Source organism: Hypomesus nipponensis, chromosome 14, assembly GCF_054491055.1.
Source record: "Hypomesus nipponensis isolate SF chromosome 14, ASM5449105v1, whole genome shotgun sequence".
Taxonomy (NCBI): Eukaryota; Metazoa; Chordata; class Actinopteri; order Osmeriformes; family Osmeridae; genus Hypomesus; species Hypomesus nipponensis.
In genome coordinates, this window is record NC_140374.1 from 10,548,695 (window position 1) to 10,566,447 (window position 17,753).

Sequence of the window (17,753 nt, forward strand, 5' to 3'; positions counted from 1 at the left end):
GGAGTTAATAGAATAAAAACGACCGGAAGAGTCGGAAACCTAACCGTAATGCAATACCACCTACATCCACCGGGGCCGTTGCTTCAAGCCGAGGGGCGAAGGGTGGGGGCTTGCATTCTTCTCACGTCTTGATTTTCAGGGTCAACTTCCTGTTTGATGCTGACCCCCCCCCCCCCCCTGTGTGATGTCACCTACGTTATATCATGTGACTTTAGTTATATGCTTCCTAAGCAATGTATTAGCACCCCTAACTTTACCATAGCCTGTTCAAGGCAGAAGTAAAATACTTATTCCTTATGCTGTCCCAAATTACCTGATGTCCCAATATACCTTAATTCACCCTACTGGCAGGTGGAGCCTCTCTTGATGAGGTTCCAGCCGAGTTCAATTAGACCTGTCAGTTTCCCTGATATCTGTGAAATACCACAGGGTTGTTGATGTTTTTATATCTAATGTAAACTCATGCAGATGCCAAATGTTTGTGAAAACGTAATGAGTGATAGTAATAATGATTCATTTTATTTATGTAGCTAGAGGAACACATGGGCAATTATTTAATTTTATATCGTTATTTTTCTTCTTATGCTATTAGTTTTCTTGCGTCAGTGTTCTGCAACTGTGGGCGCACATTTATTATCACGCATGGTTTTAGTATTCCTTTGTGTCAGATATAACTTTCCCTGACGCGGCTGCAGAGAGCGTTTGGTCGCTAAGAAGGCTGTTAAGAGTGGGTCAGGCTGATCTTACATTTCCTTCTTAGTGAAAGATCTTCTTAAGCTAAGAACGACTATGGGAAACACGTCCTTCTTTCACAGCGCTCTTAAAGGGGCAATTGACTGGGTTTTGGGGGGTATTTCACACTGTTCCTCAAGAAGCTCTTAGCGCTTAAGAGCTTAAGGAACGAATCTGGGAAACGCGGCCATTCTCTATTCGTACAGACACTTCCTCCACACAGATTCTTGACATTTTTAGATAGATAGAGCGGTCCTAGGGTCCACCTAAACTCAAGAGCATGTGACATATGCATTGGAATGATCCAATGTTCCATATTGATCCCCAAAGCAATGCCACAAATCAATGAGCTATTTTATTGCAGTAAACATACCAGCAAGGCACAACGTCCTATACTGTACAAAGTTAAACTTATGTATTGGCTAAAGATGTGTTGCTAATATAGGGCTCATAGCTAATGAGGTGGTAAGTTAACTATGGTTACTGTATAGAATATCCAAAGTACAAAGTTATTTCTACAGGCAATACGAAAACAGTCAGATGTGAAAAGTATACATTTATACAAGTATACATCACTGAGGTTTAATAGCGTATGTGATGTTTAAATGACAAACACTGTTGTAACTTGAAATATAACAGTTCATACAATTGAATAGAAAATTCATAGCTAAATAGGTCAATGTGACCATTAATATGTAAATCCCCAATATCATTCATAAAATTCAATGAAGTGAGAGAATCACTTTTACATAACTAAGACACGGTAAAAATCTCAGAAGCTATATCATGTTGAACGTCACTGGCATAGCTTTGGAGGTAGGAATATGCACACTGGTCATTTTGCAGCTTCTGATATTTCACATGCACTCAAACTTTCCCCATTTGAACAACATACCTGTGCAATTTATCCTGGTTCCTGCTCTTTCAATTGACTCAAATAAATATCACACAAATATTACGTTCATTAGCAACACTGCCATTCCATGTTATTGTTGACTCTAAATACAAAATGTACAAATGAAGACAATGTCATCTTACATGCAACAACTACTTATTTACAATACTTGTGAGATTAAATTATGCTTAAAACACTTGGAAAATGATCATATTCATGGTATAATGTATTCCTTTTAAAAATTAACTCTCCTTTTTGTTTTTGGACAAATAACTCACTTGTAGACGACAAAATAAAAGTATTTTAGTCCGCTCGGTACAGCACTGCCACAACCTACAATAAACTGAATCAGCTGTGGTTTAAAGCCTTAGGTGAGATACTGCATGGAAAGTCAGCATAGAATGGCTGCTCATACCTAAAGCATGGCCCATTTCCTTTTTTTGTTCTGATAGATTTGACACAGCCTGAGAGACAAATCAACATCCCTGAGTCGGAGGAGTTGGGGTGTGAAGAATTCTAAACAATACTGTTACGTAGATTTGTTTACTTCATGCACCAGGACCTGATAAAACAGATAATACTATGCTAAGGCTGTAATGCAAACATGCTAGTAATTTAAAATAACAGATTAAAAATGTTTGGCTACATGTTAGTTCACACACATTAATTGAATCCTCCTAATTGTAACTAACCCGTCCCCTAGACTGAATAGATGGAACAACTTGGAATCGTAAGTGAAGGATTTGTTTGAGATGCATGCCTTCAAAAGACCAAAGTTAAGCTACTTATTACTGAAAACAATTGATACACTAGCAGCTTTCAAGAGGTTCAAAGTCATTTCTCATCTTATATCTGTTGTTGCTGGGAAACTGTTTCTGTTGACTCGAGGTGAGAGCTGTATGTGGAATTAGAGTCATTGGTGTTCTCCAAGTGCAACCTTGTAGTGTCTCTGCTCTGTGAAAGGACAGTGTCAACAGTCAGTGGCAGCAAGTTCTTCGTTTCATTCCCCATTGCCAATTTCAGCTTATCTCCTCGTTCCTCCTCTTCTTGCTCCTCCTCTCTGACCGCTGGCCTCTTCACCTTCTCTCTCCACACTTCCTCAGACTCTTTGACTTTGTGCACGATGAAAAGGTGTCGGTTGAGCGACATTTGAGATGCAAAACACAGTCCACAGTGAAGGCACTGAGGAGTGTTATCGTCCAGTTTGTGCTGAGGTATGTGCTGCAGGAATTGTGTCCCGTCATCTGTGACAAAGCCACACTTGGAGCAACGAAATTGCTTTTTCAGACGCTTGGCTGAGAAGCTTCCTGGATAAGTAACACATTCTTGTTGCTCTTTCTGGGTGTCCATGGCAGGCCTTTTGGAGATAAGCTCCTGCAAGTCAAACAGGACCCATAATTATTACTGGAACAACCTAGTTCAAAGTACAGTCTAACCTGTTAGATGTTTGTGAACTCACCTCTCCCAAGGTCTTACAAGCATCCTGTGTAGCTGTGTCTGGCATTAGGCTAAAGTCAGGGTTTTTGATACCATGCATCAAACTGATATGGTTTCTCAACATCACACTTGAGTTGAATATTGTCTTCTCATTTGTGCAATACCTTTAAAACGCAGAGCACAACAAGGAACAATAACATCTTCATACAAAAAAACTACACAGTAAGCACCAAATGTTTACACAACAGCCTAATGAGATGCAGCTGTGTGGTGTCAATATAACAAATAATTGTGCCCTAAAATAAGCTAAAGTTCTAAATAAATCATCTGAAACTGAATAGAAATACACATGCAATAGAATAGAATACACATGAAAGTAAACTATAAGCTCTTTGACTTATAGCTATTTTGGTGCTCACTGTATATAGGCTATGCAGATGCTTGAAGCAGGATAAGGTTAGAGGGTGTCCAACCACGGTGCAACACAACTACTTAAGCAGTCCCTACACATCAGCTACAGCGCTGGGGTAATTGGGGGCTACAGTACTTCATCCACCACTAACGAGTCATGCCCACCTGGGTACTGCTTGAATGCCAATATGCTCTTAGGATATCCCACCAGGTAACATTTCAGTGGAGAGATAAGGGACATGCCAGTAAAAAATGGTTTTTCATTCTGAATTCTTTGATCAATAACACAGAGCAGTTTGAACATAACAATAATTAATTTACCAGCAGATGTAAGTTTTCTTCTGTACATCATGGTCATTGCGTATGTGTCTTCTCAAACTTGTTGAAGAATTGAAAGATCTATCACACTTTCGACATGGATACCTCTTCAATGACTGTAAAAAAGACAACAATCTAAAGCTGCACTAAAAATATTAGAGCTGATCATGGACTTGGCCAGCTATTTTTATTTATCAAAGGCTTTATTTTATTATTACTACTGTTTCAGGCTACTAATAAATCTGCTGTGGACAATAAAGATGGCAAAATGTGGAAAATAGTAAGCTTTTTCATTCAATAATACTTCTAAGGTTATACTTCTAACAATTAATTAAATGCAATGATTGTAACTCCTCACCCTTCCATGGCTGTTCTTCATGTGGGATAGATATGCGTCACGGTCAGGTAGCCAGAGCAGGCACTCTCCACACGTCCAACCAGCACTCTTCACACTAGGCTTACTGACTCGAGCTGTCAAGTTGGCCTTCTTTCTGGTCACATCAGAGGGATCCTTCTGCTGACTGGGTGCTAAAGTAACATCTTTGTGTTTAGACGTCCTTTCAGTTGCTTTGGTATTTTTTCCAGGTTCCTCCCTGAAGATTCCACCATGTACACTCTAGAGAACAGAGACAAGAGCTCTCAAAGCAAAATCACGCTTTTGCACTTTAATGGACAAGGATTTTATGTCATTTGTTTAGTGAAACTAAAACTAAATGTTAAGTTAATTGTATCGTGACGGTACAAATGATTCATACAATAATGCCAACCTTAAAATGCTGCATTAACAGTAGCTTGTGGGTGAATACTGATGTGCACTCAGGACACTTAAATACACAAGTGGCAAACATTTTGGCATTTTGATGGAAGTGCTGAAACAACAACTGTTTCTTCTTGAAAACCTTTTCACAACAACACTTAAAGATTGACCTGTAACAGAAAAACCTAAATTAGAACACTCATTTTTTGTAAAAAGTGTTAGCAATTTCCTGGCAGAGCAAGTGACAACACTTACTGAGGAGACAATTTGCTGGCACTGTGCTTATTTTTCATATGCATTTTACAACCTTCAGAAGACTTGAAAGCAACTGGACAGATGAAGCACTTGTGGAAAACTTCACAATGTTTATCTTCTATGTGCCTCTTGTGCACATTAAATGATGTGAAAACCCTCTCACAGTGGAGACACCTGGAAGCAAAGTTTACATGTGAATGTAACAAATCCAATTGTAACACAATTGTATGACAAACTGACACACAATATTTAGACTATACAGTATGTAATGAAATCCAAGGCGAGATATAGAATCAGAATAAAGTTGAATCGCCAAGTAGTTTACACAAAAAGGAATTTACTTTGATGGGCAGGTACATACAGTAAACATAGAATAGTCTTAAAATCTTTAAAAAGTCTTAAAAGGTCATTTTTATATGTCTATACAAGTAAGAAATGAAAAACATTTACAACAAAATACTAACAATACTGTACAATATCAAATATGATGTGAAAGAGTGCATTCAGGCTGTGTGCCAGAGGAGCTTTAATATACCTGCGTTCTTAGATAAAGAGGAGAGGGGGTTAACTCACTTGTAGCCAGCCTTGCGTGCATAGTGTAGGCAGTTCTCCTTCACATGCTTCTGTATGTCCACAGAGCGACTGAGGGCACCACACTCGGGGCAGCAGTAAGGAGACTTGTGTGCATGGATGCGTTGGTGGGCTTTGTAGCTACACTTGTTGGGCAACAGCATTGAGCACACCTTGCACATCTATAAGACAGTGATTTCTTTATGATTATACACAGAGCATTTCTGAGCTAAATTCATATTTACTATATTTGTTATATCCTTCCCTGTCCGAATTGAAAATTGTGTTTGTTCAAGCACAATCAAATGGGTGCATGCATTGATCAAGTGTTGATCAGATGTCAGACAGCTTTTTGGCTTTTCAGCACCTAAAATGGGGTTTGGAATTGAACTTCAATGAAACAAGTATGGGATCATGCAATTTGAATTAGAACTTCTATCACCATACAGTAAATTATTTTCTTAATTTGGTTTCTAGACTGTTTAACCAAAGGAAGCCTATTGATGCATTATGGCTGTATTAAAGGATGGAACACACCAATGCTATTTCAGTAGGACAGTTACAGTATGGAGTATGCAGCCCACTCCACTGCAACATTATAACACCATGAATTATGATGACGGAAAAATAAAAATATTCCTACTAACCAGTCCATCCTTCTCATCTGAAAGCCTCTGGTAATGGCCTGCCAATGCTCTGTAGTCAGACAACTGTTCGTTACACTCCAGGCAACGCAGTCTGTGTCTGATGACTTTATCAGGATATAAGGGCATGACCGGTTGCCCTTTAGCTGAGCAAGACAGGGGCATGTGAGAGCCCACATCTAGCGACGACTCAGTCCTCAAGGGCACAAACATCTGTCGTTCAGCGATAGGCTTCATAACAAGCTGAGAGCACTGCATCACCATCCCTTTGTTTTTGTGTTCCCGTGCGTGTGCCAACAGGGCACACTTGTTGAAGAACACCAGCGACTTTGCACAGTGGGTGCAGGCAACCTCAATGTGAACACTTCTCCTGCTATAGTGATAGGCAAGACTCTTCTCCACGCCAAACGAGTCGCCGCACTCGAGGCAGCAATACCCACGTGGCGGCAAGCTAATGTTGCTCTCAGGTGGAGGATTCAGGTTGGGCACGTACGTTGGCACAGGGTTGGTATTGTTCAAGAGCCTGTTTAGGGTTCCTGCTGCCGAGCTGGGGATTGCAGTGCGTGGAGTAGGGGTCGCTTTCTTCACTTGGTGAACAAGAGGGACAGTGTTGCACACCACAGAAGAGATTGCATGTTGTTGGTTTTGTTGATGTGTGGACCGTGCAGTGACTGAGGCTGCGACACTGTGAGGGACCAGGTTAAGATTAGCTAAGTGCATTGCTTTGGGAAGGAAGTTTGTGTTGGTAGCATTCCCTGCTTGACAGAATGTACTTCTCTTCTGTTTCTGCCTCTGTTGAGCACCAGGTACAGATCTTGTTGCATGGCCACCTATATTATGAAAAATTGTTGGGGATGGTGTTATTCCTGTCTTTTTAGAGTTCCCCTCTGATTTCACAGGGGAAACTGCTGCTGATGTGGTAACCACCAACGCACCTCTGATGGGGACACCAATAGGATCATCGCTCGCATTGTGAGAGTGACAGGGAGATATACTAGAGTAGGGCTCGGTAATCATACTCTGGGACGGAGAGGAATCACAGGTTGACTGGACTTCCTCTGTTTCCGAATCAGGCAGCACACTGGTAACTGTGCGTTTGATTTCCCCTGTGGTGGTTTTGATGGTTTTAATTCTAACCCTTGGTATGGCTGGTGGTGAGCCAGACACCAGTGCAGGTGGAGAGGCTTTGTCACTGCTGTCACTACCAAGGCTTACAGGGCTGCCGGATTGTCTCATCATTAGCTTCACTGCCTCCAGAGGACTGCGGGGGCTTAGTGGAGAGAGAGTTACCTTCTGACTTATGGCAGTGGCATTATGAGCCAATGGTGAATCTCTCGGCTTTGTTTGCTCACTGGAATCCTTCCTGGCATTCAGAGCCACTAGTGCCTCTAGACATGAGGACAGTTTGGATGATTTGACAGACGGATTAGAGGAGGGCACTACTGGCTCTGCTCTTGTATTACAGTTCATCCCAACACTATGTTGATTATGTGTGGCATTTACAGCACTGCTTTGACAATCTGTTGTATGTTGATGTTCTGTGACATAGCTGTCAGGCTTCTTTTCTGCTTTGGTGGATTTTCCACTACATTCCATATTGTCCCCATGTGCATCACAGTTTTCTTTATGCCACCTGTCAGGCATGTACTGCTGTTTTTTCTGATTATCAGACGATGGTGGTTTGACAGATTTAGAGACAGAAACATCTGGGAAGAAAGGTTGCTCTTGTTTTGGACATACATCTTGACAATTCCTTTGTGTGTCTTCCGATTCAGGACTAGAAATGGGACTAAACTGGTTACAGGACTGGGAAAAGAATGGTGTTCCTTCTGGCTTGTGCTGGACGGGGGCCTTTCCTAAAAGTCCCCCAGAACTGTTACCATTTAATGTGGACATGAACGACTTTGAGGAGCCACAATGAGATAACTGATGAGACTCCATGAAGGTACCTGGTCCTTTGAACCCATTTTGTAGTGGTGGACCCAAGTGTTGTCCTTCTCTCTCTGCAAGACTATCTAGTGACTCCTGGCGACTTGTGTTTTTCACAATAACACTAACAGCAGGAACATCAGATGTACCCACAGTTTGGTGAAGACGTAATCCATTGTCCACACACATGCCTGTATGTTTCAGCTGGCCCTCCGCCTCGTCTTGACTATGCGGAAGGGTCTCTTTGGCATCCAAACTGGTGGCATCCGGGATGTCAAATGCAGCCAAAAGATCATCAAAGTCTGGTGTCTTCATGTCACCCATGTTTGGCTGCTTCCAAATACCTGAGGATGCATGACAAATATAAACATGATTTGCTGGCATAAATGCTGACATGTTAGCTAGTCCATAATGTAAAGAATAATATCAGTGAACTACGATGGGACGTCTGACCAAGAAAGACAAGAATGGTTTGCTGGATGATAAACTATGACTCAATTTTATTAACTAGCACTATAAAGCTATCACAATCTTACAACCGAAGTTACGGACTCAGCCTAATGTGTTAATTGAAGCATATTATGAGGACTTATTTGCGTATGGAATGTTAGACCAATTTACAAGCTAACAGTCTAATTGCTGTCATTTCTGACAGCTGTCTAGGTCGCTAGCAAACTAACGTAGTCTAACCAGCTAACCTAGGTATGCCCTAGCTAAGCTTTCGTTTAGTGACATTATGGGTCATTCGGAAGGTTAGCTAGGCTAATAACGTGCAGTTAAACAGACGTCACCTATTTCATGACAACCGCTTTGAACCCATTGTGTTTTCACTCCAACCTAGCCTCCTTCTCGGTTAGCCCTAGCTCTACGTTTGAAGCAGCACTGGCAACAAAACAGGCTAGCCTAGCAACTGCTAGCTAACGTAACATTAGCCTAAAATAGGTAGCAATAATCGCAGGTCAGGTGACAACCAACAGCTATCTTAGCTAACTAGATTATACTAGGTAACATAGGATAGCTAGCTAGATAGCATACGAACGTCAATAAGACTGATACATCACTAAGCAACCAGAACACTATCATTATACACCTACTAATTGCGTAATACGGCATGGGTGTAAAATTCGTAGCCAGCTAACATAGCTTAGCTATGCTAATCATTTTCAATACGTAGCTAGCTAGCTAGCCTCTGTGGTGTTTCGTGACAGTGTGCTTCTAGTCCAACTAGTTTAGCTCCTCCTTCCTTCCTCAAATCTACTACAGTAGAGATTTGTCCAGTGTTATGTGCGCAGGTCCGCCCCCACCCATGAGAGAAGTTCTTGAATGTGTTGTGTTCATAATAAGCTGTGTACTTTACTCACAGTTTGCTGTAGTGAAACTGACTTAATTGCGGTACAGACTCAAGTCAAGGGCGTAACCACGTATTCTTTGGAGGGGTCGTGTCCCCCCCAATATTGAGAAAATACCAATTTGTCCCCCCCCCAATATACAGCAGAATATATGTACTATATGTACTATATGTTTTCCTTTTATGAACCTTGTCAATGGATCGGTCTCTTGTTATGTCTTATTTATTATCAGTTTATTTCCATTTGTTAAGAAAAACATAAGTGTGTGAATTAGGGCTGCACGATTAATCGAATTTTAATCAGGATCTCGATTTCGGCTTCCCACGATCAAATTCGCGTGATTGAGCGATATTTAAAATGCGTCATTCCGTTCATAGAAAGCTCCGTATCATTTTTTTTTTTTTGCAAAGCCAATCTAGCGTTCCGTAAACCAATAGCGTTCGACATCGGCTGTGGCTGCATGAAACGGACAGCGAGAGTTGCCGCTTGCTGGAGGAGTTATAAACGTCTCCTTAAGTCGGAAAATTTGTCATTTTATGTATTGGGCTATGTTAAACTCTTTCTCCAATCTGCAGGCTGCAGCCGGCTGCGGCGCTGCATTGGGTCGAATACACCTAAAGTCTGATCACGTGCCTCTATGAGCCAGTCAGAGTCGTTCCCTGCACCATGCAGCTCAGTTTCTAGATGTAGACGGTTACAGACAAGAGTTACGTGAGGAAAATTCTGCAACAGATAGCGGTCATAAGGCTGCTATCTTAACAAAGAAAACAAAAAAAACTACCTGTGACCTGCCTTCGCTAATCCCTATAGCTTATTTTAGATACAGTATGAGTTTAGATAGCAAATACAGAGGATAGATCGAAGTTGAGTTAGCCAATGTCGTTAGCGATGCTAGCTAACGTTAGTTTGCTAGCTGTATAACATTTAACTGGGTCTTGCAGCGCTGTTTGATTTACTGAAATTATTCTGAAATGTTATGTTCTACTAGCCATTAGCCTACTTGAGCTAGGCACAGTTTTCCAATTCCTCTTTCAAGTAATAAGCCCCCGTTCAATTGTTGAGCATTAAATTAGATGCAAGGTCTGTAGAGATCTTGGGACTAAGCCACTCGAGCGAATACAGATCTGTGTTTTGCTAATGCAGAATTCGGTCTAATAAAATCGGTAAAATAAACGTATTGAGTGGAACATAACATGAAGTAACGTGGCATTTTAATTTGTGTGAGTTTTAAATTGTCTAGTGGGGCAAGTACATTTCTCTTCCACTTGCCCTACAAAAAAATCCACTTGTCCCGGACAAGCGAACAAGCCTTAATATCGAGCCCTATGTATTTGTTTTTTATTGATGGTATATTTTGAGTTTTATTCACATCCATTATGCAGGTACAATGCATTGTGACAATAACATTTGATAAGGTTAAAATCAACAAATAATCGTGATAATTAATCGTGATCTCAATATTGATCAAAATAATCGTGATTACCATTTTGGCCATAATCGTGCAGCCTTAGTGTGAATCCCCCCTCTGTGTGATTTTGTTTGAATCCACTTTGGCCGTTCTGCGTTGTCATGGTTACCAAACACTTTTTTTGTCAGTCAGTTGTAGCAGAGAATGTCTAATATAGAGAGAACTTTATGAACCGCCACTCTCGGGAAACTTCCGGGTTCTGAACTGGTTGAAGTTCCATGTGAGGGCGCTAACGAGCGAGTGCAGAATGAATGGAGGTCTATGGAGCTATACCCCTCAAAATCCACTTTTCTCAGGATATAATTTTTTGTCTAGTGATTTGAATTCTGAATTCGAAAGGGGAGGCAAAAAAAATACACACTGCTGGCTGTTAGATTTTTTTTCAGTCGCCTTTCTGTTCTAAAAAGCTTTTGAAAATGTAATTGACGTCAAACAAATCGTACGACCAGAGCTACTGCTTTACGGCAAGCTCTGGTCACTTACTTTTTTCTCTCAGGGCATCGACAACACAGCTGACAGGTTAGGCTCTTCCTGTCAATACACATGCTATAAAGAGTTTTGGCTTGCTAATGTTGTTGCTAATGTTGCTAATGCTCTGACATTCTGATTCCGCTTCGGATGCCATCAAGCAAGAACTCTGGTCGTATCAGTCCTTCACTAACCAATCAGCATTCATTAGCAGAATGCTAGCGTGTTATAGGCAACAACGACTCACCCTGTATGAAATCATAAGGACATAAGTACTCGTTCATTCAACTTTCGACCTATAATCCATGTTGAACATGCAAAAACTACAATCAAATCGGAGATTTCTCTACGACAATCAGGCAAAAGAGACAAATTTAGCCGTTAAGCTCCATAGACTCCCATTCAACATGCACTCGCTCGCGATCACCCCCAGTGGAACTCTGGTGGAACGGCAACCAAATTCGGTACAATGGGGCTTAATAGGGAGTGGCAAGGCTCTCCTTAAACAGGCTCTGGTTGTAGTGATGGGAAGTTTGGTTCATTTGACTGATTCGGTTCTTTGAATCTCGTTCAGTAAAATGAACGAATCTTTTTTCGAGTCATTCGTTAATTTCAATAGCCTTCCAGGCTATTGCATTTTGTACTTCTGTCGATCAATTTCATATGTCCTGTTAGTTAGCCTACTGCATCCAATCAGCGCTAAAGTGTAGTACCTACCCTTTCCGTTCAGAGTTAATGTAATGTGTTTTTGAGTTAATGTAATGTCGTTTTTCATTTGGGGGAGCGTGTTTTTGTATTGGGGGGACTTGACTCGTATTGGGGGCAGGGGCGCAGATGGAATTTTTGAACTGGGGGGTACCAAGCTGTCAGCAAATGATTCCAACTCCATTTGTTTTTTTGTGTAATATACATGTACATATATACAATGTTTATTGCAGCTTCAGTATATATAGGCCTACTGAAGTGCAATACTGAGGTAACAAAAGTGAGAACGATACTGCAATCCCCCGACCCTGTAGGGGGGTCCATGCTCCCCCGGAAGAAAATTTCGTAAAATGTAAAGTTAAACGCATCAATCTCGTGCACTTTGAGAGCAAAATTAAGAGGCTAGATCAATGTAAAATCTGTGCTCTTCTTAACAATATCATGTTATTTTAACCAACCCCAGCTGTGAGGTTTAGGCATTAGGTGAGGAGTTTGCATGCATGCAACATATTATTGATATATAGTATAGCAATAGTCCATATTTCATTTCAATTTCGCAAAACAAAGAAGACATTCTCAATTTTAAAATGAAATATAACGTAACTCATTTGAACCAGACCAGCAATATTTACCTTCATAAATTCTTCTTCAGGTCCTCTGCCTCGGTAGAGCTAGTCGCCTGGCTAGAACTAGCTTGCTAGTGCCATATATTCTGATTCTAAATCTGCATGTAGTTCATCCCGTAGTAGCCTATAATTTAATTTAACGTTTTTAATGGTAAGAGACCGCGGCGCACAGGGATGAGCGTTGTTTCAGATCAAAATTACAACGCAACATACGTCAGACACCTTAGATATGAGAGACCCTCTCAGATTTTTGACTTTGTTGCTTTCATGGGAGCTAGTCCTCACTCTATGGGAGCTCGGCTCCCTCTGGCTACCACGTAATTCAAGCACTGAATGAAAAGGAGTGAGCTAAACATTAGGCTACAATTTTAAGCAGCCAAAAGAACGGGCCTACTAACGTCATCTCCATGACAACCAGGAAGACGCCAAGCCTAAAAGCACTACTTTAATACTTTAAAATAAGCATAGTACACTTTTTCTTTTCAAGTGTTATAGTACTTTTGTGTGGCCAACGTCACACACGCTCACATCGCCTAATCAGCTGTTCAGTTATAACTGATGCTTGTCGCCTTACGTAGGGAGAGTGGTGGGGACGGATCGGGGTCGCTAGGAATCTGGGGGGGACATTTCCCCCACGTCCCCAGTGCCATCTGCGTGCATGATTGGGGGGGAGTGTTTTCATTTGGGGGATGTACTCATATCAGGGGGTGTTTTGCACTTCAGGGCCATCGTACTTAACCCCAAAAAATGATACTAAAAAGGTATTCATTTGGACCCCCCCCCCCCCAATGTCTAAACCATGGTTACGCCCTTCTACAGACTAAACATTTCATTAGTTCATTAATCTACTACCCACAACAAGTCGTAGCCTACAGTATATTTGTTGGGTCTTGCTTTCAAAGTGGAGAAAATGTTGTTTGAACTGTGAACAATGTCAACATTTTGCAGACCTGTGTCCTTTTTAGCAGGCCTGGGGCCTGTACTACAAATCAAGATTTGGCATTAGCGAGGTAAGTTAAGGTTGAACCAAGGGTTTCCTGTACTACGACGGTGGATCACTTGTTACTGGGGTAGATCGCCATGGCAACACATGCTGAACGCCTAATCTGGTCGGGAGCAGGTTAAGTTGGAGATCAGAGATCAAGCGGTATAAAAGCCCCGCCCACTAACTCATTCTTGACAATAATGGACGGATTTCCTAGCCTGACGTTGTCATACTCATAATTCTAGTCAGAATATGAGTCTGAAAACTCTCCGTTGGGCTGTGACTACGGGGCATGTCTCAACCGAACTCGTAAAACAAATGCCTCTACGCTCAATTGGATAGAGCTACAACCAATCAGAGCAACGTAATATGTTGTTTGTTGAAAACGAATTCAACCCAAGGGCTCTTTCATGACGTTGTTGATTACGTTACTGTTGATCATCTGTCCATCATCGTATAAAGCCCGCCCTGGCAATTTCATTGGTCCGCCCAGATCCTGGTTTTATGTAGTTGTTCCCAATACGAGACCCTCCAGACCCAACTTCCTGACCATATTTTTTGTGGGCGGGGAGAAGTTGGGCTGGCAGCCAGGCTACGGGTTTCCCAGATTTGTTAAGAAGCTCTTAACGCTAAGAGCTTAGGAGCGTACTAAGGGCGTTCTAGAGTGTTATTACAACGTTAAGAGCAGAGAATATCTAATATGCACCTGTTTCTCCCGTAGAGTTAATATAACTAGAGTAAGCTACTTTTGTCTTCCAAGATGGCCATTCATTTCTATGAAAAGTGCTCAGTGCCGCAGTGAGGCAAGCGAGAGCGCGAGACTGGACGCGGCCATCTTTCCACTTCCGTGTCTTCCGGTCTAGCTTTAAACAGTGGCTCCAGAGAATGTCTAATATAGAGAGAACTCCCACTCTCGGGAAACTTCCGGGTTCTGAACTGGTTGCAGTTCCACTGAAGTTCGAGTGCAGAATGAATGGAGGTCTATGGAGCTATACCCTTCAAAATCCACTTTTCTCAGGATATAATTTTTTGTCTAGTAATTTGAATTCTGAAATCGAAAGGGGAGGCAAAAAAAATACACACCACTGGGTGTTAGATTTTTTTTAAGTCACCTTTCTGTTCTAAAAAGTCTTTGAAAATGGCATTGACATCATACAAATTGTTCGACCAGAGCAACTGCTTGACGTTAACAGAGCCTGTTTAAGGAGAGCCTTGCCACTCCCTATTAAGCCCCATTGTACCGAATTTGGTTGCAGTTCCACCAGAGTTCCACTGGGGGTGACCGCGAGCGAGTGCATGTTGAATGGGAGTCTATGGAGCTAAACGGCTAAATTTGTCTCTTTTGCCTGATTGTCATTGAGAAATCTCCGATTTGATTGTAGTTTTTGCATGTTCAACATGGAATGTCAGAGAATGTCTAATATAGAGAGAACTGCCACTCTCGGGAAACTTCCGGGTTCTGAACTCGTTCTGAATCCACTTTTCTCAGGATATAATTTTTTGTCTAGTAATTTGAATTCTGAATTCGAAAGGCGAGGCAAAACAAATACACACTGCCGGCTGTACTCGTTCGTTCAACTTTCGACCTATAATCCATGTTGAACATGCAAAAACTACAATCAAATCGGAGATTTCTCTACGACAATCAAGCAAAAGAGACAAATTTAGCCGTTTAGCTCCATAGACTCCCATTCAACATGCACTCGATTGCGATCACCCCCAGTGGAACTCTGGTGGAAATTCGGTACAATGGGGCTTGATAGGTAGTGGCAAGGCTCTCCTTAAACAGGCTGGGTCTCTATATTAGACATTCTCTGACGTTAAGCTCTGGTTACTTCCACTTTTCTCTCGAGGCATCGACAACACAGCTGGCAGGTTCTCCCTGTCAATACACATGCTAGAAAGAGTTTTGGCTCGCTAATGTTGTTACAAATGTTGCTAATACTCTGACATTCTGTTTCTGCTTCGGATGCCATCAAGCGGGATCTGTTGTCGTAGTCAGTCCTTCACTAACCAATCAGCATTCTTTAGCAGAATGCTAGCATGTTATGGGCAACGACGACTTACCCTGTAAGAAATTGAAAGGAAATAAATACTCGTTCATTCAACTTTTGACCTGTAATCTATGTTGAACATGCGAAAACTACAATCAAATCAGAGATTTATCAACGACAATCAGGCAAAAGAGACAAATTTAGCCGTTTAGCTCCATAGACTCCCATTCATTTTGCACTCGACCGCGATCACTCCCAGTGGAACTCTGGTGGAACTGCAACAACATTCGGTACAATTGGGCTTAATAGGGAGTGGGCAGGCTCTCCTTAAACAGGCTCTGGCTAAGGTCTTTCGTGCTTAAGGGATTCCTTAAGTATAGACGAAGTTAAGGAGAAAACCTTAAATACTTAAGGGAACATTTAAGGAAACCTTAAGGAAAATACTTAAGGGTGCTTCGTGCAACCGATTATATTTTAAGGAAACCTAAACTCTGTCTTTAAGGAAAATCGTAATTTCAGGTGCTTTGTGCAACCGGCCCCAGGCACTTGTGTTTGAGAAAGGGAGCATGCGCGACAACTGAAAACGGCACTTTTTAATGCACGGTGTGATAATGTGCTTATTTAGATTAAAACCTACTGTAGCCATAACATAACAAATTTAACACACATCCTTTCAATCGGTGTGTGAAAAAAAACTCTGATAAAGCACATGTCATTCTTCTCACCTCTTGATTTGCGGGGTCAACTTCCTGTTTGATGCTGACCACCCCCCCTGTGTGATGTCACCTACGTTATATCAGATGACTTTAGTTATATGCTTTCTAAGCAATGTATTAGCACCCCTAACTTTACCATCGCCTGTTCAAGGCAGAAGTAAAATGCTTTTTACTTATGCTGTCCCAAATTATATAAAATCTCTCTCTCTCCCTATATATATATATATAGGGAGAGAGAGACTATTGACTATTGACTGACTATTGTTAAAATGTTTATTGGGCAGGTGAGAATAACTGACACCATAATTGAGACATGTTTGCGAATTGATCGGACTGGATCATATGTTAACCTTTCTGTGATTTGCGCAGAGCGAGGGGCCCGGTCAGTTCTTCAGGTAGAGTTCTCACTTGAGATCGAGGACGGGCCCCCTTTCGCCACGGGCCCTAGTGCAGCTGCACTCCCTGCACTCCCTATAGTTACGCCACTGACTCTTGCACTTTTGGGGTTTTATGTTGTTTAATTGTACTTGCACTTCTTGAGTTTCATGTTGTTTAATTGTAACTTGTTTAACTGCATGCTCTTATGGTTCTTCGCTTTGGAACTTATTTGGTTTTTCACAATGTATGCTTAATGTTTTGGCTGCTGGCAATGTTTGGGGCTACCTTGTTGTTATGATCAGTGACCAATGCTCTTTTGTAAAGCTCTCTCTTGGAAGTCACTTTGGATAAAAGCGTCTGCTAAATGCAAAAATGTAAATGTAAGTTGTAAATAATTTAATACACATTTTAATTTACCTATTAAAATATTTTAGCTACATTAGGCATAGTGCTGGCCGAGAACATAGGGGCAGAAAGAAAAGTTTTTCCCTTGAATGCTGTTTTCTTGTAGACTACATAAAAATACTATCAGTAATCAGTGAACTGTGCCCCTCTAAATGATTTGCAATGCTGCTCAAGTCATAAAAGTGTCCATTAACTATGTTATTCTCCAATGATGACTCATTACTCAATGAACAGAGACAAATGATAGCACTTTTGATTTTTATGGCACCCAGGAAGATCATTTGTATTTCTGTATTTCCTGGAGCTTTGAGGCTCTTAGTTTTTAAATTATTTTTTATTATATCATGTCCACTCACGTCTGTAGTGAATATAATCAACTTTTATCTGCTGTAAATGCAGTAACACTATTTCTATTGCTTTTTTATGTGCTTTTTTGATTGCTTATTAATGGCACATGCATGTGTTTGTATTTGATCAGCCTAAATTTACATTTAGTCATTTAGCAGACACTCTTATCCATAGCGACTTACAGTAAGTACAGGGACATTCTCCCAGAGGCAAGTAGGGTGAAGTGCCTTGCCCAAGGACACAACATCATTTGGCACAATCAGGAATCTAACTAGCAACCTCCTGATTAATAGCCTGACTCCCTAACCGCTCAGCCATCTGACTTCCAACAGCCTATTCGGCTACATGTTCAAAAAAGGGGTT

General features: G+C 41.3%; 1 protein-coding gene across 6 annotated transcripts; it reads right to left on the minus strand.

The window, feature by feature from the left end:
* Positions 1 to 1,068: 1,068 nt before the first annotated feature.
* Positions 1,069 to 9,413, minus strand: znf592 (zinc finger protein 592). 6 transcript variants are annotated; one of them, XM_084672644.1, is made up of 9 exons: positions 9,310 to 9,413; positions 6,023 to 8,292; positions 5,379 to 5,557; positions 4,806 to 4,979; positions 4,561 to 4,720; positions 4,152 to 4,409; positions 3,797 to 3,909; positions 3,087 to 3,228; positions 1,069 to 3,001 (listed from the first exon to the last, which is right to left on the minus strand). In XM_084672644.1, the coding sequence occupies exons 2-9, from the start codon at positions 8,270 to 8,272 to the stop codon at positions 2,474 to 2,476; spliced, it is 3,804 nt and encodes a 1,267-aa protein (XP_084528770.1). In that variant the 5' UTR covers positions 8,273 to 8,292; positions 9,310 to 9,413; the 3' UTR covers positions 1,069 to 2,473. The 6 variants fall into 6 exon arrangements, 5 of the variants coding, with proteins under 5 accessions (XP_084528770.1, XP_084528769.1, XP_084528768.1 ...); XM_084672643.1 differs by lacking the exon at positions 9,310 to 9,413 and adding an exon at positions 8,740 to 9,185; XM_084672642.1 differs by lacking the exon at positions 9,310 to 9,413 and adding an exon at positions 9,043 to 9,180.
* Between the last annotated feature and the right edge of the window lie 8,340 nt (positions 9,414 to 17,753).